The sequence below is a fragment of the Dendrobium catenatum genome, unplaced genomic scaffold (assembly GCF_001605985.2).
Source record: "Dendrobium catenatum unplaced genomic scaffold, ASM160598v2 fragScaff_scaffold_601, whole genome shotgun sequence".
NCBI classification, from domain to species: domain Eukaryota; kingdom Viridiplantae; phylum Streptophyta; class Magnoliopsida; order Asparagales; family Orchidaceae; genus Dendrobium; species Dendrobium catenatum.
This window is the reverse complement of record NW_021319063.1, coordinates 71,956-99,577: the sequence shown is the minus strand read 5'-3', so window position 1 is coordinate 99,577 and position 27,622 is coordinate 71,956. Positions and strand designations below refer to the sequence as shown.

The window sequence follows — 27,622 nt, the reverse complement described above, 5'->3', positions numbered from 1 at the left end:
AAGCAAACATGTATGAAATAAAATTTTATTTTTATATGTCGCGTAAAAATAAAATAAAAAATATTCGTGTGAATTATTTTTAAAGAATGTATAATTATTTCCCCCACAGATTACAGTCCCGATTGAAATTTTTTTTTTTGGTCGCCATTGTTTTCGCTGCAATTTGTTTCGAGAAGCCTACTGCTGATTCCCTTTGTATCGTCGTGAGAACTGGAGGACGATGCCGCTTTGGGGCGCCGGCGCGGACGGGCTTATAGTTCTCCCGCGTAGCCACTTTGTTGCCGCCGGGTTCAGGTCGCCGTCGCCGGACTTTAGACTTGTCCCTTCCATTCCGGTCGACTCCAAGACGTCCTTCTTCAACAAGGTACTTATATATTCATTCCCTCCTCGTTCCGAACTTTTCTTAAGTTTGTAGAACGTGGCTGGTCGTAAATATTATTTCGTTGGTTTTTGGGAAATTCAATTGGATATTACTTTTCCTGGATGAACTCGCTGCTCTTATGCTACATTCGGATACTTAAGCTTGGTAATTGCAGGGATAGTTTTGGAGAGTTAGGTTTGCTTATTCGCTTATTTCCAAGCAGGATGACAAAAGAATGTTCATTTGCGATGCCCATCTGCTTCGGTAATGCAATTTTTTTTTTCTTTGCTGAACAGAGCCTTATCCCGGCAATCATGCTATTCGATGATTCATGGTTCGGATGCTGCTGACTGTTCGATCGCGATCGAGATCCTGCAAAATTTAGGAGATCCAGCGATAATTAAATTTTGGGTTATGTAGAATGCCTTATTGTATATAAAATCGTCGCCCGGTCCCAACAGGGTTCCTCTTCCTCTAATGCTCGAGTCAACTAGGTAGTGATAGAGGTGGAGGTTCTCACAAAGTGGAAGGGAGGTGAATTTTTTAGAAAGTGCTAGGCTTATTAGAAGGAAACCATTATGAAGGCTTCGTGAACTAATCGTTTTTTTTTTTAATACCAAATCAGCCATCCTCCGATTCCCCCCTATTTCTTTAATTATTTTCTTCCCAAATCAACTCTCAAATTAGTCCCTAAATCTGTCATCTTCAATTAGGAAACATTTCCTAATTAATCTCCTTCAAAGCAGCCCCCAAATATGTCATATTCAATTAGAAAATATTTTCTAATTAATCCTCTCCAAATCAACTCCCAAATCAGCCCCCAAATATGCTTTCTTCAATTAGGAAACATCTTCTTATTAATTCCTTTTGATTAAGAACCTTCCTAAATAATTATCTCTTGATTAAGAAACTTCTTAATTCCCTCACAATCAAATCAGCTGGTCCATCAATACTCTCCTCCCAAAGTGCCACCTTGTCCTCAAGGTGGAACGAACGAAATTGTTGCTGAAGCACTTGACTAATACCATTGGATTGTAAAATGAATTGACACTTGGCCGAACAATTCCTACCTCGGGCATCTCCTTGATTAATCTCTCAATCTCTTTGTTCTGGACTTGGGGATGATGACATAGACGAATACTTATAGGTGAGACTCCTTCCTTCAAGATGATAACATACTCGCATTCCCACGAAGGATTCAACCCTTGAACTTGCTGGAACACCCCTCGATAAAGTTGTAGGGGTGGTAGAATCATGTCTAGTGCTTCTATCTTCTCCCCATCCTTTTCTCCTTCCAAATTCTACAGCTCCACTAAAAGTTCCACTCATTCAGCCTCTTCTCTCCTTGGAAGTGGCTCCAAAAGTAGCATCCCCTCTTCTTCCCCCAACATTTCCATCTCTTGATCGTTTCCTCTCTTTATCATATTAGGGTTTCCTCCACTCCCTTGGTCATTGTTGGCTTCCCTTGCCTCTGGCGACGCCGTTTTGATTTGGCCCTCGAGCACTTTCTTCAGCGTCTTCTCTAGGATGAAAAATTTTGAATCGAACTTATCATGGAGGACTAAAATATCTTTTTTTAAATCTGAAACTTGAGTTTGGAGATATGAAATTTTAGATTTTATTTGTCCGATCTCCCATTCCAATACTTCTACTTTTCTTCGAGCCATGGGTGTCCGGATCGAAGAGCTCTGATACCAATTTGATAGGAAGAGCTTGCAGAAATTTAGAAAAAACCTTGAACAATCTAATTAAGAAAACTAACGATAAGAAAATCAAGAATAAAACACACGAACACTTTTTTATTGAAAGGTTTTTGAAAGCAAAGATAAGATATAAGTGGATCTTCAATTGGAGAGGAAGATCAGACTCTCCCAAATCTCCAACCGCCGGCTAGAGCCCAAACACCCTAAAAACAATCTAATTACATCAAACAACACATAACCCTAACCCTAGGAAAATCACCTATTTAAAAGTAAACAATAACTAGTAAATACCAAAATAGCCCTTCACAAATTCCCTCATATTTCCTCAATTATTTCCCTCCCAAATCAACTCTCAAATAAGCCCCTAAATCTGTCCTCTTCAATTAGGAAACATTTTCTAATTAATCCCCATATTCAATTATGAAAAATTTCTCTCTTAATTAGAAAACTTAATTCCTTCACAATCAAATCAGCTGGTCAATCACTATCATCACCATTCTTGGTTTGCATATCAACCATCTTGTTTAACTACTAAATAAATGTGAATTTTTGAATATTCAAGCCACTCAAAAGCTAAATTTCATGATAATCATATAATATATCTGTAATATTTCCAATATCTTTTACTTCATTTTTAGATATTTTGTAATGAAATAAATGCATGATAATTTTCCTTCAAAATATCCTAAACTTAAAAAAGAAACAACCTTTCACATAAAACTTACCTTAATGTGGATGGTAAATTCTCCTGATCTCCTACTCACGTGATGTCTTAATTTCTTCTATCATATATCTTGCCACTTTGTTCAATATCTTATATATGAAAAATAAAAAATAAAAATAAAAATACATTACATTGTCACTGCTTTGGGGGTGGGGGATTTTTTCTCCTGTTCTTTGTTACTAGGAGGTATTGTTCAATTCTTTTGGTTGGCGAAGTTTTGTCGAGTGTGGGAACATGCATGATAGTCTTGTGTGCTAAGAATTGTAGTGTCATTGGTCGCCTCTTCTACGACCCTAATTGGTAGTCTTGTTCATTGCCTACTAGGGAGAAGCTACGCTTGTTCCTTCTCTCGCGCTTGCAATCTTTGCTCCTCTTCCTCATTGCATCATTTCTAGGGCGAAGTCTTCATCCTCTCCTCTTTGTCCATTTTTTTTTGCTGTTCCTTTTCGTTCCTTTTGGTCAGGGAAGCATTTTCGAGTTCGGGAATATGCGTGATAGTCTCTTGCGTGTGACTCCAAGATATGTAGTGTTGTTACTCATCCCTTCTCTAAGCTTGCACAGTAGTACCACTTGTTGCCTGCACAGCTGAAGCTGCACCTGCTCCCTCTCTTGTGAGTTATGCATGCTCCGTGATTGATGAATCATGAAGAAAAAATACCCTACAAGTTATGCATGCTTTGTGAGCTCTCCATTGATCCAAAAGAATTTCTATTAAATTTAACCTTAAATTTGAATACTGGGACCATTTTGGTCACCATTAAAAGGGTTTGGGGATCAAATCAAGACTTTTATATAGTTTGAGACCATTTTGATTTTTTTTATCAAAACCAAAATATGACAAAATATATTGTACACTAAATAGATTAACAAATACCCTTGGGCACGCAGGGGCATGCAGGACATTGCCGGCCACATCCTATGAATTTCTTGGCTATTCATATGCAATCATCAAGTTAGTCATAACCAATGTGAAAAAATAAAAATTTTATTCTGCTTTTTGAATCTGGAAAGTCAATGGTTGGAAGTCATATTCCGGGTTTGAATATGTTCAATTAACGTGGCAGTTGTAACGTTCTAACGGGCATGGTGAGATGCAAGTAGAATTATTCAGACTGTTTCATGGGGACTAGTATATGTATTTTTGGCTACATTCTTAATTGGAACAGTCTTGCTGAAGGTAGTAGTGATAGAAGTTAGATGCTGGATATCTGGGCCCATTAGTGATGGTGAGAGGACGCGAAGGAAAGCTTATCAAAGGTTTACACACTAGGGCTGCTTGGAAATGGCCTATTGACAACTATAGGGTAGTTTGAGTTATGAAATGTTTTAGCGACTACCATTTTCCCTGTATTTTTATAAATTGGATTTGATGCTCTTGTTCCATCTTTTTCCTAGTTGGATGGAGGTTTTATGAATTATTTTTCCTTCTCTTCCTTCCTTTATTAATCTTACGACACCAATTTTTCTTTCCATTCTTCTAATAAATCCAGTGCTTCCACTGCTACATCGTTAACATAAGTACACTGTTTAAAATTTCAGTGCTGTCATTTTGGCTGGCCTAAGATTGGAACTTGTTTGGAGAGTCGCCACTTTCAGAGCTTAAAAGTAAGAGCATTAGAGAATTCTTCTGGGCAGAGCCAGATGCCCGTCGCTCCTCTCCAATTCCAATCTCCTACAGGTCAACTTCTTTCCCAGATTATGCAAACCCATCCCCATCTACTTCCAGCGGCCATTGATCAGCAGCTTGATCAACTTCAATCAGATCGAGATACACAAAAATTGGAAAAGCCTCCACCTTCACAAGACCCTCTCCTTTACAGGTTACTAATTTGCACAGATAATTTAGTCACATTTATATAAATAAGTTTTTCCCCTGCATGCTATATCCAAGTGAACGAAAAAAAAAATCAATTATCATTCCTTCTAGATTTTTGAAGTGTAGCTAATTATTGTAGCAGAATTAAAATCCTGTTTCAGTTTATTAATTGTGTTGTATTTTTGTTTTGAACATGGATATCTTCATCAGCTAACATTGCAACATGCCTGATTTTGTCCAGAAATTATGGATAGGGTATATACTGTCATCTCCTCGAATATATTAAGTGGTAATAATGAATACAATCAGCTTATAGTGCAGATCCAAAAAATTTCTTCTTATATGTAAACAGCAGATCTTGTTTTTTTTTTTGGGGGGGGGGTTTAGGACTTTTAAATTTCTGGGAATTTGCTTGTTTAAAGACATAGAAAGCTTGTTATTAAAAATGTAGTACTTTTTAAGGGGAAGTTGAATAATGATGCAATATAAGTAGTTTTTAAATGACAATAGCGATTTTCATGTTCCGCATATTTTCAACTTAATTTTGACCTTCCGCATAATTTCATGTTCTGCATATTTTTATCCTGTAATATATGTAGTTTTTATTTCAGTTTCTTTTTGGTTTTGTATTAAGCCAACTGCTATATCATTGTAGGGCTACTTTTTTAGGCCACCATGAATGATTAATTTTATTATCACGCTGTTCATTTAATTCATAATTAGGAGACTAACCTATGGTTCCCTGCACTAGATATGCATGGTATCTAGTAAATTAATGTGATATTAATATGCGCACATAACTGTCCTAAAAGCATGCATGAAGCAAGTCTCCTGGATTCCAATAAATAGATACATTTAACGGTGGTTCCTGTTGATAATTTGGTTTTCTATATGCATCGCCAATTCTGGGAAGAATATTTTTACGAATTTTACAAATAAGTTCCTTGTCCACTTGTTTTTTCTTGATACTTAGAGTAGTGCCTGTCCACTACAAATGTCAAATTCATGATAGATTACTATGCTATTGAGATTGTGGTGGTAAAGGCGCATTTTTCAACAGTCGACAAATAGTTTCTCTTATAACATATTCACTCATACTCTTTCTTTACCAAACAAGCAGAAAACTTTGTGATGAATTGGATGTTAAATGAAACTGTTTGGCATTCCTTTACGAGAAATTACATGGTTAACGCGTCATGTTCATGTTTCCATAATTTAGCGTTTTTACTTCTAAATGCTGTAAATTAGAAATGTACATAAAGGTCATCATACTTGCAATCAAAATAACAATCATTATTTACTATTAACCATTAAAATCTTGTAAAATTCCTAAAATTGTTAATTAGAGCGCTAGCAGCCTTCTCAATGCAAAACTAGTATTCTTTTGTTTTTCAGGATGTAATTTCAATTTTAAAACTCAATTCATCTCAAGTTGAATCCTGAAATAAAAGACAACTAAACATCAATGAAGAGAGCAAATGCATAATCCAATTCAGATTTGAAACGTACATTTCAAGTTTAATGCTAAAATCAAACATTATAAACCCATTTTCAAAGAGAAGAAAATGCAGTGTAAGCAACCACACCCACCCATCTTAATTGACTGTAATGAGAAGCATGCATTTATAAAATTAAAAACAGAGGGGTTGCTTGAGATATTCAATGAAAGAATTACTTATAGCACTGTTTTGAGAAATATGGATGCTACGAATGTATCACAATATTGTCAAGAGAACAATGCTAGTGGGATAGGTAGAGGGTTGTATTGTGGTACGGGGTACATGGCACGAGTGGACAGAAAGAAAAGCAAAGAATAAATAGAGAATATTGATAAATAGAATGAGGCATTTAATGAGGGGGATAGGTTGTTGGGTGAAGGCAGGGAGGGAGTTGTTCTTTCATTTTTATTTTCCACGTGTTCTTTTTTCTCTATAAAATTACAGGCTTTTGACAGATTATTTTCTTTCTCTTATTAAATTATAGAATTGCGGCTTTTTATCTCAGTCAGTTTGTCAGATCACCCATTTGGTACGGAGCAAGCTTTAGGTTGAATCCTCTTCAAAATGATAGTGTTGGTTGCTTACTATCTTGAAAGGTGGAACAACTTGCAGTAGGCGCTTTTTGGTGGGAAATAACATTAAACCTCTGTTGCTTAACTAAAAAATTGCTACTGGTTGATGCAGGAAAAATATAATCTAGTATGAAATGGAAGTACTCAGATGATTACACTGATAATTCTTCAAATTCTTTTTAGAATAGTGGAAAAGTAGAAGAAATCATTTTAAGTTTTATTTTTTGATTATGTACAAAATGTGAAAGTATATATAGACTTCTTTAAAAGTTTTACAATAGAAATAAATCAAAATTATTTGAAAAAAAGAAAAAAGTGTTCGAGAGGGCCACCGGCTAGAAGAGGAAGAGTAGGATCACTGATTACAATATGAGGGTCATAAAATAATTGATCAAACAGTTAAAACCCTTAATTTGCATGCTCAAGGACCCCTAAGATTGGTTGACTTATGGTCGCCCCCAAATTGGATGGTATAAATCTACAATTCTAAATTGCTTACAATATTTCTTGAACGTGGGGCGAGAAGAGTTTTTTTGTGAGAATATTTACAAGTTGATTTTTTGTTGACATATATGGAGTGCATATCAACCCACTTTTCGGTTTTTCTTTTATGAAATGTGTATTCACCTTCACATGTATAATTATGTTATATTAGAATATGAGTAATGTTAATGGCAGATTTATTATCACATCTATAACCTTAAGGCTCCAAATCTCCAACTGAGGCACCATCTCCAAGGAACAAGTACTCTAATGTATCTCTCAATATTTTGTGATCAAGGATCATATCCTTTGGCATGCAACCTCGTTTTCCTCCTATGCAACCTCGTTTTCCTCCTATGCAACCTCTTTTGTTAATCCATTCACGTTGACACTCATTTTTCTCTTTATGGATCAACATCCTTAGAGTCACAAGGGCCTGTTGCCAGTAATGTCTTAGAAGGGGGAGGCATCAGGCAAGGCATAAGCCCCATGATTTTTTGTATTTTTAGTATTCATAAATAGAAAGCATGATAAAAGAATCAAATATAAGGAAAAAATTTTAAATTCAATGTCCATACTCATTTCATTCATATTATGACATTCAAAATGTATTAACACAAACATAAATATTGTTTGAAAATTTGACTGTAAAGTGCCTGATTGGGAAGGATAAGCAAAATAATTTCATATAAATATCCAAATGCATAAAAAGAACAAGCTAACATCTGTATCTTTAAGTTCTCAAAATCCCAAAAGATATATCCGTATAAACTATAAATATCACAAAAAATTTCTAATTATCTTATGAATTCAACCCTTTTGAAATGCTTTAGAGATCCATTGAGAGGTGGTGAGGAGCCAAGGCTTCTTGTTGCTTTAGTTAAAGATACTACTTAGATTCACTGAATTGTGTTCTTGCAACCAAAGATTCAATGAGCCAAGACGGTTGAGTATTGCTCATGCTTCAGGCAGTTTAGTAAGTCATTATCATTTGAAATGAAGTATATTTTTAAAAGTGTAACCTTTTAGCAATGAAGGTTTATTTATAAAATTCATCTAAATTATTTTCGTGCATATCTTGAAATATATTTGATTTATTTTCCTTTACATATTAGTTAAAAAGTCTAGTAACAACTAAAATTAATATTGAACTTTCAAAGCTTTTAAAATTGTCTTAGCTAAAGCTCCTCCATTCAGGAGTAGAAAGTTAAAACAAAGTATTAAAACCTTGATATTGATGTCGGGTGGACAATTGACATATCTTGGCATGCATGAAATCAATCAGTATTATACGCCGTTGGGCACAATGATGATGTTGGATCACTGATATGATTAATACCGGCATATCTAGATGGATAATAATGCATCACTGATATGATTAATGCCGACATTTTTAGATGGATAATAATAGAACAGTTATCAAATTTTTGCATCTGTCAAAACTTTTTTGATAGTTTTTTGGCCTTTATTAAAACTCAGAAAGAAATATTTAGTATAATTTATTTCCTTTCTGATCATAAATTTAAGACTGCATTATTTGAACAATCTAGATTCAGTTAGTTTGATTCATAGGTTATAGACTTGTAGTGACGTTTTCTGGAAAAAATGAATGTCATCAATGAAGTTTTTTTTCTCTTTTATAGCTGCAACAATTTTTTTCAAAACCAAAAAACTCGAGGCTTTACTCTTTTTTGGAGTGACTCCTAGAAAGTGAAGATGATCTTTTTTCTGCTTAGAATAATTCCAAAATGTTATCTCAAACAACATCAAATCTTCTTCTTCCCCTTTCCGTCTTGCATCAGCTTTGATATCAAAGATTTGGTTGTGATAATCTTTGTTTTTAGTGTGAAGAAATGCACGGAGATACATTGAATTTTTGGAAGTTTCTTTTTTGATGGTTACTTATAAGATGAATTGGCTTTAAGTAGAACAGATAGGAAAAAACTTCGTTTCTCAAAGCCTGATTCATCCATTAGTCTTAATCAAGCAACCAAAACTATACAACAACAACAAACAGCAACATCAAACTTCTATCCCACTACATGAGGTCAACTACATGAAATTTTTTTCTCCGTTGTGTTTTGATAAAAAGCAACCAAAACTATGTGGCAAATAAACAAAATTGCTTAAGAACTTATTATTGATGTAAACAAACGAAGTATCTTTAGAGAAAATTAGTGTCAAAAGGATCTTTAGAGAAAATCAGCAATTGTAGGAATATGTTACCTTTTTTATTTCTATTCTCCACTGCCATATTTTCTCTTTCTGTTGTAATAGTACTAAAAGATACTTTTAGTTGTTTTGTTCCTCTATAGTAATAGTTGGTTTTTTGGCTATATATGTTGTAAGAAAAGAATTAGAAATCACGGAACATATATAAAACTAAGTTGTTCGTGAGAATTTCTTCTCTCTTGATTCTGTCGTGTCTTCTTGAGTTTGACTACCACATCAAATTATGAGAATTTTTTAATTTTTGATCTTTTTGGATTATAAATAGGATCCTGATAGACCAGTCCAGGAGGGATTGATCTAGCCAACTCAACACTTGGGCTGGCCCCTTGTATACAACAAGCTGTTTACGCTGCTGGTGGGTTCCGCCCACCCTCCTGTGGGGCCCACACTTAAGTGGAAAAGAGAAAGAGGGATTACGAGGGCTGTTTAGTCCTTTTGGAGTTATTTTGTGTGCTTTATGTAGGAGGTTGGAATTAGGATTAGGGTTATCTTGAGTTTTATGATTTTTGGATGGTGCTTTGATGTTCTTGGGCTCTAGTGGCGTCTAGAGATTTCGGAGAGACGGATCCTCCTCTCGAATTGAGGATCAATTGTATCTTGCTATTTTCTTTCATCTTCTGTTCAATTACGAATATTTTTCTGGTTTTTCCTCCTTTAAATTCTCAAAACCTGTTTAGCAAGATTTCTAAAATTTTGATTTCAACAATCATTTTTTGTTTCTATGACTATTTTCTATCAAATTGGTATCATAACATTTTTTTTGGACCTATGACAACAAAAAAAGTTGATGCTTTGGAAGAACATCTTAAAGGAAAAGTTGGCCAACGCAAATTGGCATTTGAGGTAGGGGTGTCAATTCGGGTCAACAGTTCGGGTTAGGGTCGAACTCGACTTGACCCGGCCGTAAAGGGGTTGACCCTAATCGGACCCGGTTTTGCAAACAGGTCAGGTTGATCAACCCGGACCGGACCCGTGCGGGTTACCGGGTTAACTCGACCTAACCCGCGAACAGTTGCGGAGCGGAGTATCATCAATGGAGGAAAAGTTTTCAAACCTAGAAGGAATGATAAAGAAGTTATTGGATCTTCACGTCAAAGGACATTGTCAGCGTTACCGACATTCAATTCCTATCAAGTAGAGCTGTTAACAAAGCATGAACAAATTTGCTAGAGTAACTGAATCTGATGCAAAGTTTTGTTTGATAAATCCTGCTTATACCGGGCATGCAATATTCCAAAGCCTCTATAGTTTCTCAATCTCAAGTGAACAGGAATTCAATGACCTCACCTTGGATAATTTGTTTCATTTTAGTTGAACATTATCAATTACATTGACAGATGACATGGAGGTGATTTTGGAGCCATTTCCAAAGAGGGAAAATGTTGAAGGAATGAGATTTTTGGAGGAGCTATAGAGTTTGGAAGGCGAAGAAGATGGAGAGGAGAGAAGCAGCAGACATAGTTCAACCACTCCTACGACAATGTCAAGAGGGGTTCCAGCCAGTTCAGGGGTTTCCTCCTTCGTGGGAACACGAGTATGCTATCTTCTAAAAGGAAGTAGTCTCACCTATCAGTGTTCATTTGTATCGATTTCCCCTGAATGATGAGATCAAGAGATTGATCAGGGAGATGTTGGAGGTAGGGATCATTCGACCCAGTGTTAGTTCATTTTTCAGTCCAGTGCTATTAGTCAAGCGTTTCAGCAGTAGTTTTCTTCGTTCCACCTTGAGGACAATGTGACACTTTGGGAGGAGATTATTGATGGACAGGCCGATTTGATTGGGTGGGAATTAGGAAATTTTCTAATCAAGTGGGAGTTGTTTAGGAAGACTCTTAATCAAAACCTAATTGAAGAGAGAATATTTGGGGGCTGATTTAGAGGGGATTAATTAGGAGATCCTAATTAAAGAGAGAATGTTTGGGGGCTGATTTAGAGGAGATTAATTAGGATTTTTAATTGAAGAGGGTAGATTTGGGGATTTAGGGGATGATTTTGAGGTGATTAATTAGGAAATGTTTCCTAATTTAGGGGCCGATTTGAAAAATGTTTCCTAATTGAAGAGGGCAGATTTAGGGGCTGATTTGGGAGGGAAAAGAAATAAGAAAATAGGAGCGAATTGGGGAAAGACTGTTTGGGTATTTATTGTTTATTATTTGGTTTAAATAGGTGATTTTCCTAGGGTTAGGGGTATGTGTTGGTTGCTGAAATTAGACTATTCTTAGGATATTTGGGCTCTAGCTAGCAGCTAAAGATTTGGGAGAGCCGGATCTTCCTCTGAATTAAAGATCCAATTGTATCTTGTCTTTTTTTTTTTTTCATAAAACTTTCAATAAAAGTGTTCTTGTCTGTTTTATTCCTGATTTTCTTATCTTTGATTTTCTGAAATTAGATTTTAGCCTATGTTTTTTCTAAATTTCTACAAGCACTTCCTATCAAATTGGTATCTGAACCACTAGAGTTATACAACTTGTTCAGAGTTGCCGGCCATGCTAACTGAGGAATTAGAAGTGGTTCTAAAACTGTCAAATAGAACTGTAAACAAAGCATGAACAAATTTGCTAGAGTAGTTGAATCTGATGCAAAGTTTTGTTTAATAGATACTCCTTATACAGGGTAATAATCCAAAGCCTTTGTAGTTTCATAATCTCATGTGAAAAAAAATTCAATGAACTCTCCAATGAAGAATCAAGTTCATGTCAGCTCAACAGTACTATTACATTAACATATGGCATGGAGGTGATTTTGGAGCCACTTCTTAAGAGGGGAAAGATTGAAGGATGAGATTTTTGGTGGAGCTTCATAGTTTGGAAGAGGAGGAAGATGGGAAGAAGATAGAAGCACTAGATATGGTTCAGCCCCTCCTACAATAGCATCGATAGGTGTTTCAGCCAGTTCAGGAAGTAGCTCCTCCGCGGGAATACGAGCATGCTATCATCTTAAAAAAAGTAGTCTCACCTATAAGTGTTCCTCCGTACTGTTATTCCTAAATTCAGAAGGATGAAATTGAGAGATTTATTAGGGAGATGCTGGAGGCAGGGATCATTCGACTTAGTGTCAGTCCATTTTATATTCAAGCACTATTAGTCAAGTGCTTCAGAAGTAGTTTTATTCGTTCCACCTTGAGGACAAGGTTGCATTTTGGGAGGGGAGTATTGATGGAATGACCGATTTGATTAGGATGAAATTAGGAAGTTTCCTAATCAAGAGGAAGTAGTTTAGGAAGGTTCTTAATCGAAGGAGAATTATTTAGAAATATTTTAATTACAATTAGGAGTGAAATATTTAGGGTAAGAGATCTAATTTGAATTCAAAATTTAAGAGGGAATTGTTTAAGGAAAAGGAGGAATTAAATGGGGATTGTTTAAGAAAATTTTAATTACAATTGGGGAAATAAATTTAATTTGATTTCAAATATGAGAGGGAATTATTTAGGGAAAGTGGACAAATTTAGGAGGGAATTATGTGAGCCTATTTAAAGCTAGCAATAGGGTGATTTCAGGATTATGTTTGGAATTTGCTGAAATTAGAATTTCTTACATTGTGAGGGCTCTAGCCGTCGGCTAGGAATTTGGGAGAGCCGGATCTTTCTCTACAATTAAATATCTAACTGTATCTTGTTGTTTTCTTTTATGTATCTTGCAATAAAAAGAGTTTTGACGTGTTTTTCTTCCTAATTTCTTATTATTGTTGGCTGATTTTGAGGAAATTGTATCTACTTCCCACCAGGTACTCTACAATTAATATAAATTAGTTTTCAAAATTTAAGGAACTTTCCGATGTTGTTTCAATATTTTCTCTCAACCTGGTGCATATGTTTAGTTTTGCACACCACAAATATTTCTACCAACTCTATATCACTAGAGATTCTCTCTCTCTTATTCCCTCTCTTTCACAAAAGCTCTGCGGATTATCTCCTGCTTCCATTTTCAACATTCCAGCCACCTTTATCTCAGTAGACCGTGCTATTCAGCCTTATCGTAGCCTGTCTTTGTTGAGTTTCTTGATGTGAACTTTTTGCATGACTCCTTGCTTCCCCATTGGAGTATTTTTTAGAAGGACAAGTAATCTATATGCTTTTATGCAATTGCGTCCTTCTCAAGGACACCTTTCAATAATTTATCACTTGTATCTATGTAATCTCCTACGATCATTGATACTTTCCATTTATATCCTTCAGGAGAATCGCAGAAGTGAGGGAGAAGGACAGGCAGAAGTCCCTAGAGGAGATAGTCTACTGCTTTATTGTGCAGAAATTCCTGGAGAATGACATCTTAATGATCCCAAAAATTTACTCGGCCGGTCCCGTGCGGACCGGCTGGACCGGTCCACTGGACCGGTCTAACAGAATATTTACAAGTTGATTTTTTGTTGACATATATGGAGTGCATATCAACACACTTTTCGGTTTTTCTTTTATGAAACGTGTATTCACCTTCACATGTACAATTATGTTATATTAGAATATGAGTATTGTTAATGACAGATTTATTATCACATCTATAACCTTAAGGCTCCAAATCTCCAACTGAGGCACCGTCACCAAGGAACAAGTACTCTAATGTATCTCTCAATATTTTGTGATCAAGGATCATATCCTTTTGCATGCAACCTCGTTTTCCTCCTATGCAACCTCTTTTGTTAATCCATTCATGTTGTACATATATACCTTTTTCCGTCCTATTCTCCACTGCCATTTTTTCTCTCTCTGTTGTTATAGTACTAAAAGACACTTTTAGTTGTTTTGTTCCTCTGTACTAATAGTTGGTTTTGTTGCTATATATGTTGTAAGAAAAAAATTAGAAGTCATGGAACATATATATAACTACTTTGTTCGTGAGCATTTCTTTTTCTTTTGATTCTCCTGTCTTCTTCAGTTTGACTACCACGTCAAATTATGAGAATTTTCTAATTTTCGATCTTTTTGAGAATTTTCTAATTATGAGCATGCAAAGTTCATTTATCTGTTGAAAATTTTTAATTTCCTTTCAATTCTTTTGTGCACTATTGGATGTGGATTCTTTGATCCCTTTGTAAGTATTTGCTACAATTTTGAAGGGATGATTCTACTTGAACCAACATGAGGTATGAATCTTTCATTTGGTGATTTCTATCTTTATTATTATTATTTTTGTCTAAATGAATTTGTAATCGGTTTGTGTGGTGATTGAGAAATCTTCAAGCTAATATATATTGGTTCCCATTTTTTGGATGTGAATCTTAATTATTGTGGACTTTCATATTTGTTTTCAATTTTCTTGTAGAACTTTAGATTTTGGTGATTTTCAATATAATATAGTATGAATGTATTTATTTTGCATTTTGTTCAAACTAAAAGTTGGAAAATTATAAATTTAATTCTTTTGTGTTACGTTGTGCATCTTATCTTGAGTCTTCATTAATAAACTTTAGATCCTAATACATATATATCAACTTGCCTCAGATATTTCGTTTCAAGACAAGTTTCCTATAATGAAATCTTTATCAAGGTTTTATGAACTCAAAAGGGTGAAAGATGTTTACGGTGGCAAACATCTCTTAGTATGTCAGTGGAAAGCTTTTGTATTGTTCAATAGAGACTCACTTCATTTATGATAAGGGAATGTGCATAAGGTTCTAGGGTACTCTACAATTAATATAAACCACTCTTCAAAATTGAAGAGCCTTTCCAATGTAGTTTCAATATTTTCTCTCAATCTGCTGCATATGTTTAGTTTTGCACACCACAAATATTTCTACCAACTCTATATCACTAGAGATTCTCTCTCTTATTCCCTCTCTTTCACAAAAGCTCACTAAACAATATTATATTATTATGTATAATATTATGTGCCTGCGAATTATCTTCTGCTTCCATTTTCAACAATCCAGCCACCTTTATCTCAGTAGACAGTGCTATTCAGTCTCATCGTACCCTGTCTTTGTTGAGTTTCTTGATGTGAACGTTCCATGACTCCTTGCTTCCCCATTGAAGTATTGTTTAGAAGGATAACTAATCTATATGCTTTTATACAACTGCGTCCTTCTCAAGGACACCTTTCAATAATTTATCACTTGTATCTATGTAATCTCCTACGATCATTGATGCTTTCCATTTAAATCCTTCAGGAGAATCGCTGAAGTGAGGGAAAAGGACAGGCAGAAGTCCCTAGAGGAGATAGTCTACTGCTTTATTGTGCAGAAATTCCTGGAGAATGACATCTTAATGATCCCAAAAATTTCTCCATCTGCTTATCCAACCGGTCAGGTGGACTTCTGGCCCAACCAAGGACAAAAGCTAGAATCCATCCACTCACCTGATGCCATGGATATGATCCAGAGCCATCTCACCCTAATTCTCGGAGAAAGAGTCATCGGCCCTCTGAACACCATTGTGCAGATCAGTAAACTCAAGCTTGGGAAGCTCTATGCCGCCTCCATCATGTATGGCTACTTCCTCAAGAGAGTGGATGAGAGATACCAGCTTGAAAGATCCATGAACACTCTTCCCAAGAGGATTCCAGATCAACGAATCCTCGACGGCTTGAAACCGAACCCTCTCTGGGACATGGACTCATTGGTAATGATTTCGCCGGACGAAGACGTCGATGACGAGCAAGATGAAAAATCATATAAATTGAGATCTTATGTCATGTACTTGGATGCAGAGACACTGCATAGATATGCAACCATTAGATCAAATGAAGCTGTCGCACTGATTGAGAAGCAAACACAGGCTTTGTTTGGTAGACCCGATATCAAAATAGCAGACGATGGAACACTGGACGCTTCCAATGATGAGGTTGTGGGTATCTCTTTCTCTGGGCTTACAATGCTGGTTTTGGAGGCCGTTGCATTTGGATCTTTTCTATGGGAAGCTGAGAGCTATGTGGAGTCCAAGTACCATTTCTTGACAAACTAATGCTCTTCTGATCATCTTCTGTAAAGAATATAGTGTAAGTGTTTAGAATTCTTTTATATCTCAAAAATATTACATGCAGCTGATATAGGTGTTGAGTTTTGTCTGCCAAACTCTATTTTTTTGCTTGAAAAAAAGTTTTTTAGATGAATTTTATGAGCTTCGAACCGGCATGTCTGTTGCAGTGTGCCTAATATCTTAGTTTTGATCATTCTTCAATATAAAATTCTATTACTTATCATATTGCAACTAAAGTCAGCACAGTCATTGTAAAAACTACTGTAATAAAATTAGTTTGGCGCAGCAAAAGAAGGGATGAATGGGAGCCTGAGAGGCTTGAATCTGCCAACTACATACCAAAAAAACCTAACTTGGGCAGAAAAAAGCTGGCATCCCCTTCTCCTGGAGAAATTATTTTATGCAGAGGTCGGACACAAAATGTCATTCGAAGATCAACTAGAATGTGTCACATCAGTAGTACCGAGCGGTACTGAGCCACGGTACCAAGCGAATGAATAATGTGATGCATTCTGATTAGTCTCCGGACAGCATTCGGCATCCGCATAGAATAATTAATCCTTCACCTGAGGCATAGAGCTACATGCACAGGCACTTGGAACCAACATATTCAAGTGGAGACAGTCAACTTATTTTCAAAGGAGATCAGATTGCAAGTGTTGGTGAGAAGTTCTCTCATTTAGAAGGTATTTATGCTTGAAAGGAGGATAAAATGTTTTTAAAAGTTTGACAATTTTATATTTTTTGAAATCTTGAGAATATTTTTTAAATGTTTAGGACTTCATTTTAACTTATTTGCAGCCCGTTGGAGTATCTATAATTAATTTCGAGCAAATATAAGTTTATAACTACCTTGAGCCACAAAATTAAAAGAGTTGTAGTTTCTAAACTGCTGAAATGGAAAAACGGATATGCTTTGTTGGCATTGCTTTGAGATGGCTGTTGCTAAATGGATTTTCTGGAGAATCCTCATTCTTCTCTATTTCTTTGATGACTGTTACTATGCACCTATTCCTAGCATTGTTCTATTTTGGAAGGCAATGGTGATAGGCTGGATGGCATTGGTGGTTTTATGCATGTGGAGCAGCCTTCTGCTAATATGTTGGATCATCCCGAATTTTACCTGGACGGCCTTCGGGGCAACCAGGATTGTTGTTTTTTGGTCCCTGGGGAGTTATTTTGAGGACGATGATGATCACTGCTGGACCTTTCTCCCCTTGGAGGGTCTTTTTGGCAACCAGGGGATTTTTGCGCTTCTCTCGAGTGGGCTTACAATTGATTTATCTTTTCGATCAGCAGCCTGAGTCTTGATGCTTTGCATCTTCTACCACATTTTGGTTATACAAAAGTTTATTTTTGTAATTTTAGGTGGTATAGTTGTGGTTTTTTATACTGGCCCTCATAAGTTTTTGTTGTTTCTTATGATTGGGCTTTTTTCATTTGTTACTTGTAATTTCTCCTTATTTGAGTAATATATGGGCCTTGGCCCCAAAATTTCCCAAAAAAATTTGTTCATGATCGCTTATTTAAGAAATTAAATAAAATGAGATAATTTTTTAAATACTCTACTCTTTAAGCAAATAAAAATAATTTTTATGATCATGAACAAAATAAGATCAATAAGATGCTTGATTAAATTTTTATTTTAAATATTTTTTACATAATTTTTAGTTTTATTATAATAAATTATTCTTATTAAATAAAAAATTAATTATATTTTCTATGTTATACTATTTTATCATAATGAATTTGCTAACAAGATGAGTTTATTTATGTTTCTAGTATTTTTTGTTTAAATTATTTATGAACAAATTTGTTTATAAGAATAATCATTTTATGAGCTTTTTTGTTCTTGAATGGGCTTGTTTGGTAGATTTAAATCACTCTTTATAGATGCTTGTTTTGTTAGTAGATTCGATAATGCTCATTTTTTAAAAGCTTGATAAGCATAAACAAATCAAATAAGGATCAAACACAATCCAAATATGAACATCTATTCTTTAGAACGAACCAAGCTTAAACACACAAAAAAAAATTTGAATTGAGTTGAATCAAGATAATAATAAACAAGCTCAAATATGAGCAAACACCAACTTGACTCTACTCTGTGCCTCCGTCCAATTGCAACTCTATGCTCATATATTAATTAAAAAATTATAGGGGAAGCCCAAGAGAGCTAAATTAATATAACTAGCTTCATCAAAAGCTCTGATAATTATAAAAGTTATCATTTTAATAGTATACAATACTTCTATATGCAAATAAATGATCAACAATTTATAGAAGACATCATAGGTCATACATCTATGATAATATGAATGATTGTCAGATATCTTTTAATCGAACAAAATATTTTTATTTAAATTAGGTTTTATTTGGGATGACTGCAATATTTTATAAAGTTGATTCTAAAGTTATCGCGCAGAAAATAGCTTATCATTAAAAAAAAATTGTGAGTAAATAGCATCCAAACAAGCCCAAATTTGTGTGATTTGAGTTCAATAATATTTTAATTTATGATATAAAGAAACATAAAATCAAATGAGTTAAAGAGGAAAAAAAAAAGATTAAATATTAATCAATTTAGAAAGATGCCAAATGATACAGACAGCTGATAGTAACAACAATTAATTAATATTCTTTCGTTGAAAACGTAGCATTATTTGCAGTAGCTTTCGTTGATGGGACGCTAACTAATCCAACTCCTTGAGGAAGCTGTGTTTTCGCCATCAATGGCTCGTAGACTCTTAGCGTAAGAAGAAGAAATAAAGCAGATATTGAAGAGGATAACCAGCACTTAATTATATTGAATGTAATGAGCTGATGGAATATCTATTGAATCTGTGCAGTTGCAGAAGTTGATAAAGAATCATATTTCCATATACTTTAACTTTATCAGAGCGGTGGCTTAGAATGAAGAATCCATATCAATCAGCTAGTGGCGTGTCAGCATCAGCTGCCACTGAAGTTTTTTTTTTCTCTTGATTGTGATAAAGGATCAGTGGTTGCAGAGAAATGGTTTTGGTTGTCAATAATTGTTGAGAAGCATATATAGCTTTTTAGTACTGGAGGATCTGATTAATTTGATCACCTTCAATGAAAGATTCTATTAGGCGAGAAGCAGCTTCTCCAGAAGGGAATTCTGTGAGATGGAGGAGCACCTTGGGAAACGCTGTGAACTCTAATAATATCTGAAAGGCCATAATTGCAGCGTGGGGCCGCAAGTGCGTTTGATGGGGAGAGAGCTCAAATCTGAAATATATGTAGTGGAGAGAGAGTGTGTCAAATTAAAGTAAGAAACTCTATGATGTTCGAGTCAATAGACAAATCATGAGGTGGGATAAACATTTGATCCAGCACTATGCTCAACTCAACCACATAATGATGGGTGTACTTTGTACAAAGAACTACTAGAATGAATTGATACGTCACAAAAAATCACTTTCATCAACCATGAATCTCAAGACAATTCATGTTAAAAAATTTCAAAATTAAATTCGGGACCATCCTAACTCCAACTTCAGCAAACTTATAGTCGAATTGAACATCTCAAGGAGACGAACCCAATAACACGAAAATAGGTTCAATACGAGTTCAAAAGGGTTCAAATCGAGGGCCCGGAGCACATTTAGAAGATTCAAAGCATAAATTGGATGACCAAATTATATGTATATATAATATGCTTATAATCCAATCGATCGGATCGACGAGACGAATCCAACGAGCCCAAGATTGTCTAATTTGGACATCATTTGGTTACATAAATGCTTGACAAACATTCTATGATCGAGGTGATCAATATGTGTCGTCTGATTGAACAATCCCAACATGCCTTTGATCTTCTCAATATTTTGAGGTAAGCCACTCCCAAAAAACTATAAATAGACTCCTTACTCTTCATATGGGGGGAGGGGTAAGGGAAGAGAAGAGCTATTGAGCTCGAGCAATCTTGGAGCTCCACCCTGACACCACAACTGATGAATTTATGCCACTAGGCCACAATTGATAATCCTCTGGCCGACAATAATAGTCGAACCTCCATATGGAAGACACTAACAAGCCTTACTCCGACCACCATTAATTGACTATGATTCTTCCGACTACCGTTGCTCCATTACAGTCCTCCATACCTTCGTCACCCACTGACTATAGTCCTATTGACCACCGTCACCCGACTACGGTCATTTTGACCTCAGTCGCCTCCAACTATGACCTTTCCGACTACCGTCGTCCAACTACAGTCTTTCGACCCTCAGTTGCTCGACTATAGTCCTTTCGACCTCCATCACAGATCAACTACAGTCCTTCTGACCACTGTTGCCCAACTACGATTCTCCCGACCATTGTTACCCAACTACGACCTCCGTCGATGCAATCCCTCTGACCACCATAGCCCTACTAAAGTCTTTCTAACCTCCGTTGCCCGCCAATTACGGTACCTCTAACCACCATCACTAGTCTACGATCCTTCCAACCTCTATTGCCATCCCAACTATGGTCTCTCAGACCAACGTCGACTGACTATGATTCTTTTGACCTCTTTCACTTACCTACTATGGTTCCTTTGACTTTTATCTTCTGACCACGGTCCTACTAACCAAGCAAACATACTAATACTCTCTTAAGAATAATTGTCATGTAATGAGTTATATACAATGTGTATTTCTTTCATTGAGCTAAGGCCTTCCCCCCAGGGAAGGACATTATTTGTAATCAACCATAAATATTAGTGGATTCATTCAAACTAGGCCAAGCTAGCCCCGTGGTTTTTCTCCTTTTTTCATGATTTTTCACATATAAATATTGGCGTCTCTAATGAATGCTATACCCTCTCTTTTATTGATTTACGATATACTAGATCTTTATACAAAGCTAAAACGTTAAATTATTTCTTTATCTTTCTACAGCCACAAATTGCCTAAGACGCAACACGTATAATGACCACAAGCTTCTAATAAGTGCTGCTTATTAAATGGTGGAAGGTCATCTCAATCACTCTTTGCATAAGAGAAGAGATTAGATGACCGAAAAGGTGAATGTTAGATGCAGATGATTGATGGAAGTTAAATGCCAACATTAATAGGAGTCACATATGATCAATTTTAAATGTTAGATGCACATTAGATGATGATTAGTAGTCTGCTCATGATTGCTCAGATAAACTTCAATGGCTAACAAATGTTAGGAGCAACAATCGATTATGAATGTTGGATGCTAATTAACAGCCATTGGTTGCTCAACCATTCTCCTTATATGAAGCAAGAAGGGGGGTGTCAAATGTCAAGCATATCACATAAACTAGTAGATGTTAAATAACTATTGACTATAAATGTTGGACATTGGAGCGTATACACACAAAAATTTCATCACGGAAACAATCCAATGAAGTTTAACTACTTATAATCTAATTAGGATTTCTAAAATAATTTATATTTTGACTTATGTTGGAGATAAATGTTTTATCTTAATTTCAAGTAATATTTTATTTAAATTACTAATAAATTTTTTTAGCGCCTAAAAAAATCCCTCGAAAGAACTTGCATTATGTAGCATCGATGTGAAGCTACTAGTTGACATGATTCTCGCTAGAAAACGCTTAAAGGGAAAGTAGAAATGAATTTTACTCATAAACTTTTGAAGACATGCCTATGAGATACTCTCGATGAAAAGCGAGTAATGAACATGATTCTCACTATAGAGATTACAAGAGATTAAATGATTGATAAAGGCACTAGTTAAAAAAAAAATCTTTGAAGGTATTAGTTCTTAAAATAATAATAATAAAATGCTACAAGCTTAAGATCTTACAAGTTTCTTCGATTTTTCAAGAATTTCATAAAACCAAAAGCCTAAGAAGATATAGGTTTCTCCAATTCTCAAAATTTTTGGAAAGCTAATGGTCTCAAAATATACATTTTTTTAATTTTATAAAAATTTCATATGACTAAAAGCCTAAAGCTATATGTTTCTTTTATCATCCAAACTTCTTATAAGATTAAAAATTTCCGAACGTAAATGCTTCTTTGATTCTTGAGAAATCCTAGATGATTAAAAGAATTTGAACATAAATATTTCTTTGATTCTCCAAAACTCTCAAAAGGCTATAAGCCTTAGAAGGTACATATACGTCTAAAGATTTTAAAAGACACAAGCCTCAATAGATACATGTACATCAAAAAAACTTGATAAGATTTGATCCTTAGAAGAAGTAAATTTACTATATTTCTTTCATTTTTCTTTTTATTTATGTGCCTTGGATTCTTCTGCAAAATTATGACGTAAATATCTCTCTAATATTATAATTTTTTTTGACATGGAATATTCATAATGAATCATGAAATTTTTAGGATATAACAAAATGAAATACTCTGCTAGCTAACTTGAACCCCAAAATAACCCTTCAAAATCATTGGATGAATAACACAAAATACATTACATGTCATTAATTCATTCAATGACTTCATATGTAGAACACTAAATTCAACAACATAACAATATACTTCTTAAACAAACTCTATCACCAAATTATTTAGGCTTCATTTGGGACGGTTTTCTTACTGCTTCTTAAAGCAGCTTTTTCATACATATTTTTTACTAAAAATATGCTTTAACAAGCAGTAAGAAAGCCATCCCAAACGAAACTTTAATCTATTTGTGGTCAACGAAACTCCAATTATTAGGTGAATCATTTGCTTTCTTGATTCATAAAAAAATAATGTTTTGTGCCTTCAAAGAAGTTGTAAAATTGTTTTAAAAAAAACATTTCTAATGCTCTTATTCGTTAGGTTGCCATTTGGAAGTGAAAATTAACTCTTAAGACAAAGAGAAAGCACCAATTTTCATTTCTTAATCATACTAATTAATCTTTCCTCTCTAACAATTAAGCTCTAACTAATAAGCCCAGCGTGGCATCATACCGTTCCAACTATTCCCCTTTGAATTGACCATATTACCCTTCAACTATCCCTCATATTACCCGCCTACCCTATCGCATAAATCCCGGATCCTTCCACGAGATTACACATCATGTGCCATTCTGTAAATTCTTCGAAGACTAGGGAGTAGTTCTTTCGTTGCCCAGGTCAGCACGGCATCCCGTATCGTTCCCTTCTCTTCCCTTCCCACGCTACAATTCCTTTTCACCTTCTATTTTTCATTATTATATTTCTGCTCTCTCTCTCTTCCTCTCCCACTTTATATTCAGGTGGCGATAAACGAAGGGGTTAAACGGCGATGGCGGAGGCGGCGGCGATCGTGACGACGTTGATCATTGCCACGGCGGTCGTGGCGGCGGCGGCTTTTAACGTTCCGGCGATTACCTTCGACGAGGGATACGCGCCTCTGTTTGGCGATAAAAACATCATTCAATCCGCCGGCGGACGAACGGTGAAGATTCTCCTCAACAAATACTCCGGTAAGCGATCTCGTTGCCGGCCGGTGATGACTTGACGATCGCCGTTCGTTTTCTATGGTTGGTTACTCTTCCGTTTGTCATGGCAGGATCGGGGTTCATCTCGTCTGATATTTATTACCATGGATTCTTCAGCGCGTCGATCAAGTTGCCGTCAGATTACACGGCCGGCGTCGTCGTGGCGTTCTACGTGAGTGGTGCCTTTAGATTTTTCTTTTTTCCGTTTATTGCTCCGTTCCGTTACGTGAACGTTTGTTCCTTCTGGCCGATTACTCGTTCCTAATATTTTGTTTTTATTAATCAGAAAATAAAATTCCGCCTTTTTTTAATGCGTGGAGCGGCCTAACGAGGCCGAGGCTATCCACAACTATCAATAGTATCGAGAGGGTATTATTGTCATTTACACTATCCTTGTTCGCGTAGTAAAATTGCATTAGCTAAATTTTTTTTGCTAAAAAGTTATTTTAGAAATTAATAAAAAAATCAACGTTTGACCATTATTTTCTTACTAATTTTAAATTTTTTTTACTTAAAGAAACTATTTTAAAAACATAAAAAAAAAACAAGATCATACTAAGCCTTAAAAAAAATCAATATGAGCTCTAAATAATTAAATTTAATCTAAATTGAATATAATTTAAATAATTATTTAAAATTTCAAGAAATTTAACTCAAAATATCCAAATTAAATTTGTGATTAGAATGAAACTAAAAATGATTAAGATGAATACATTGAATTCATCTCAAATGAAATCAATGATTCTGAATTTCAATCACAATATCATGAAACAAATTTAGAAAATTATTTGTTAGAATTTTTATCCTGAAATATAAAAAATTAACATCACTATTACATCTTAGCAGCTATTTGGTAGCAGGATTTACGCTGGATTCGAGCGAAATTCAGCCAAACGGCCAAAAATGCAAAACCAAAACTCATGGTAAATGAAAGCCGCCGTGGACGAAAAATTACCCATTTTTGTGATACATCCAGGATTTACAAAATCCTATGATTCAACAGATTTATCGCTCTGTTGGCACGAGAGGGAAGAAGTATCCACTCTTTTTAAAATTTAACAGTACAAACTACTTTTTATAAAATACTATATCTCCTCCAAACAAAATCTTTTAGCTACCTTGTAAGAATCAGCATGCATTCTTACTTTTCAAACAAATTGATCAATATTTAAATCCCTAAACCCTAAAACTGAAAATAGCCAACGCATATGGCGGTGGTTGCGTTTGTTCAAAAATCTCACCAAATTACAGAACCAAAATAATGAAGGAACTGATCAATTAATATTTGCTGTAATAATTTGACACGCAGATGTCGAACGGCGACATATTCGAGAAAAATCACGACGAACTGGACTTCGAATTCCTCGGCAATATCAAGGGAAAAGAATGGCGGATTCAGACCAACGTGTATGGCAATGGGAGCACAAGTCGCGGCCGCGAGGAGCGGTATCAGCTGCCTTTTGATGCCACTGCTGAATCCCACCGCTATTCCATTCTTTGGACCAGAACTAATATCATGTAAGAGCTCCTTCATCAATTTTTTATTTTAAAAATTTTTGTACTAAAAAACTGTTTTAGAAAGCAATTAAAAAGTCATCCCAAAGGGGCAAATTATTAGGTCCAGTCACCTGACTTAGAAATAGGTCCAGACATCTAATAAAAACTTGCCACGTGAACTGTGCTTTTTTTATTGCACTTTATCTGCAATTTACCTGTGCTTTTTTTAGTCAAAGCACAGTTTACGTGACAAATTTTTAGTGGATATCCGGACCTAGAAATAGGTCGGATGACTTGGACCTAATGATTTGCCTACCAAAGGAGGCCTAAGATATAATAACAATGCGTTTTGCAGCTAAATTTTGAGCAGCAGTTTGGCTTCGTCATATATGACATAAGTTAGCTGCTTTAGTTGAAAAACATTACTTTTTACCACAAGTATTTAGAAGAACAGCAAAAAAATAGTAAGTAGGATAAAAAAAATGCTAGAAAGTTATCTCATACGGACCTTTAATATAAAATTATCAAATTTCTTCAATTTAATTTCTTAACTATATCAAGTAAATGTTTAGATATGAAATTAATCATTTTTTTAATATAGAAATTGATATAATTTAGGGTTTATTTGGGGCATCATTTTTGCTATTTTAATTTTTATAGAACAACCATAATTTGATTTGGCTACTACCTTTTTCACTACTTTTTAGATTTTTTTTGGCTGTGAAAAGTTGCTTTTTAAAACTAGAGAGATTTTATTTGGGAAATCTTAGCACAAATTTAAAAAAAAAAATAATAAAAAAGTAGTGGTAAAAAATTGGACCGAATGAAATCTAATTTTTCTCCATAATAATTTCATAATTAATTTTATACAAAGCTTTAACCGTCCCAAACAAATTCGTAGACTTCTAATAGAATAATTTTAATTTAAAAAAAATTTATACTAAAAAAATTACTTTAAAAAATAGCAAGAAAATTGTCTCAAATAAAATCTTAATTTTTAAAATATAAATTAATATTTATTTATGGTCTATTTCGGACTGCTACGACGTTTTATAAAGTTCATTTGTGAAATTAAAGTAGGCAAAACTTACATATTTTAGTTGCAAAAAATTAGTTTTTTCTTTTTTTTTTTCCAAAAGAAAAAAAGTTTAATTTGTAAATTAATGAGAAAGGTATCCAGGATACTCTTAATTTTATAAAAATGAAGAAGTTAAATTGAAAAAAAAAAAGTCTGGAAATAAATTGACTATCCTTCTACAAAAGTCTCTAGTCGTTGATTCATCATAACTTCGTATACATCCAGATTCTACATCGACGACACCCCAATCAGACAAGTGGCGAGGAACGACGCCATGGCCGGCGACTACCCATCAAAACCCATGTCTCTCTACGCCACCATATGGGACGGCTCCACCTGGGCCACTTCCGGCGGCAAATATAAGATCGACTACAAATACGCCCCTTTCGTCACCGAATTCACCGACCTCGTCCTCCACGGCTGCCGCCTCGACCCCATTCAACAGCTCCCAGCTTCCCAACAGTGCCGCGACTTCGAGGCCGCGACCGCCGCCGCCGACTACTCCTCCTTGTCGCACGAGAAGCGCGAGGCCATGCTTCGGTTCAGACAGAAATACATGACTTATACTTGCTGCTACGACGAGCAGAGATATCCCATTCCTCTGCCGGAGTGCGAAGTCGTCGAGTCGGAGAAGGACAAGTACTGGAAGTCCGGTGATATCAAGGTCCAGCCTAAGCCTATTTTACGCCGGCACAGAGGAAAGAAGCGCGGCCAGGCGAGGAACAGAGCCGTTGTTGAGATCAACGGGCAAGCTGTTGCTTAATTAATTGATTCCCTCTTCTTTTCTTCTCTGTTTGTAAAGATCAGAAAGATGAATGTAAAAAAATATATGTGACAATCATAGCAATGGAGTTTCATTAAAATTCTTCAGCCGCACAAAAATTCGACTTTTGGTCAAGTGGGGTTGTTGGATAGTTTTGCAATTTATTGATTTGTGTTATCTATAAATAATTAATGGTGATTGCACATTGAATAATTTTAGCTTTCTTTTCTTCTTTGGTTATTATTTTATTTTGTGCAATTAATGCATATGATAATTATGTTAAGTTGTTTGATTGTACGTTGAATTTAAAACATTTTATTTGACAGAGTAATGTTGACTTTATTATTTGTAAGCTAAAATGCTTGGTTTTTCACTTGCAAAGTTCAAAATGGAAGTTTGACTTACAGAGTTCAAAATAGAAGTTATCACACCTTGTTGATCTGCTAATAGTTGAAGCTTGATTTTAGATTCGTTTGTGACGGTTATAAAATTTTATAAAGTTAACTTTTTTTAATTATTTTAATTATAAAAAATGTCTTCCATTATAAATAT

At 35.2% G+C, this 27,622-nt stretch overlaps 2 protein-coding genes across 3 annotated transcripts; both read left to right on the top strand.

Moving 5' to 3' along the window:
• The first annotated feature begins 114 nt into the window (after positions 1-114).
• LOC110116272 (UV-B-induced protein At3g17800, chloroplastic) lies at positions 115-16,452 on the top strand. The gene is made up of 4 exons (XM_020849786.2): positions 115-364; positions 4,328-4,608; positions 13,568-13,658; positions 15,587-16,452. Exons 1-4 carry the CDS (start codon positions 221-223, stop codon positions 16,286-16,288), a joined length of 1,218 nt encoding a protein of 405 aa, XP_020705445.1. The 5' UTR covers positions 115-220; the 3' UTR covers positions 16,289-16,452.
• Positions 16,453-23,253: 6,801 nt separating this feature from the next.
• On the top strand, positions 23,254-27,283 carry LOC110116273 (probable xyloglucan endotransglucosylase/hydrolase protein 30). 2 transcript variants are annotated; one of them, XM_020849788.2, is made up of 5 exons: positions 23,254-23,384; positions 23,508-23,717; positions 23,804-23,904; positions 25,042-25,250; positions 26,533-27,283. In XM_020849788.2, the coding sequence occupies exons 2-5, from the start codon at positions 23,537-23,539 to the stop codon at positions 27,068-27,070; spliced, it is 1,029 nt and encodes a 342-aa protein (XP_020705447.1). In that variant the 5' UTR covers positions 23,254-23,384; positions 23,508-23,536; the 3' UTR covers positions 27,071-27,283. The 2 variants fall into 2 exon arrangements, with proteins under 2 accessions (XP_020705447.1, XP_028550773.1); XM_028694940.1 differs by lacking the exon at positions 23,254-23,384 and having other exon boundaries at positions 23,448-23,717.
• The last annotated feature ends 339 nt before the right edge of the window (positions 27,284-27,622 follow it).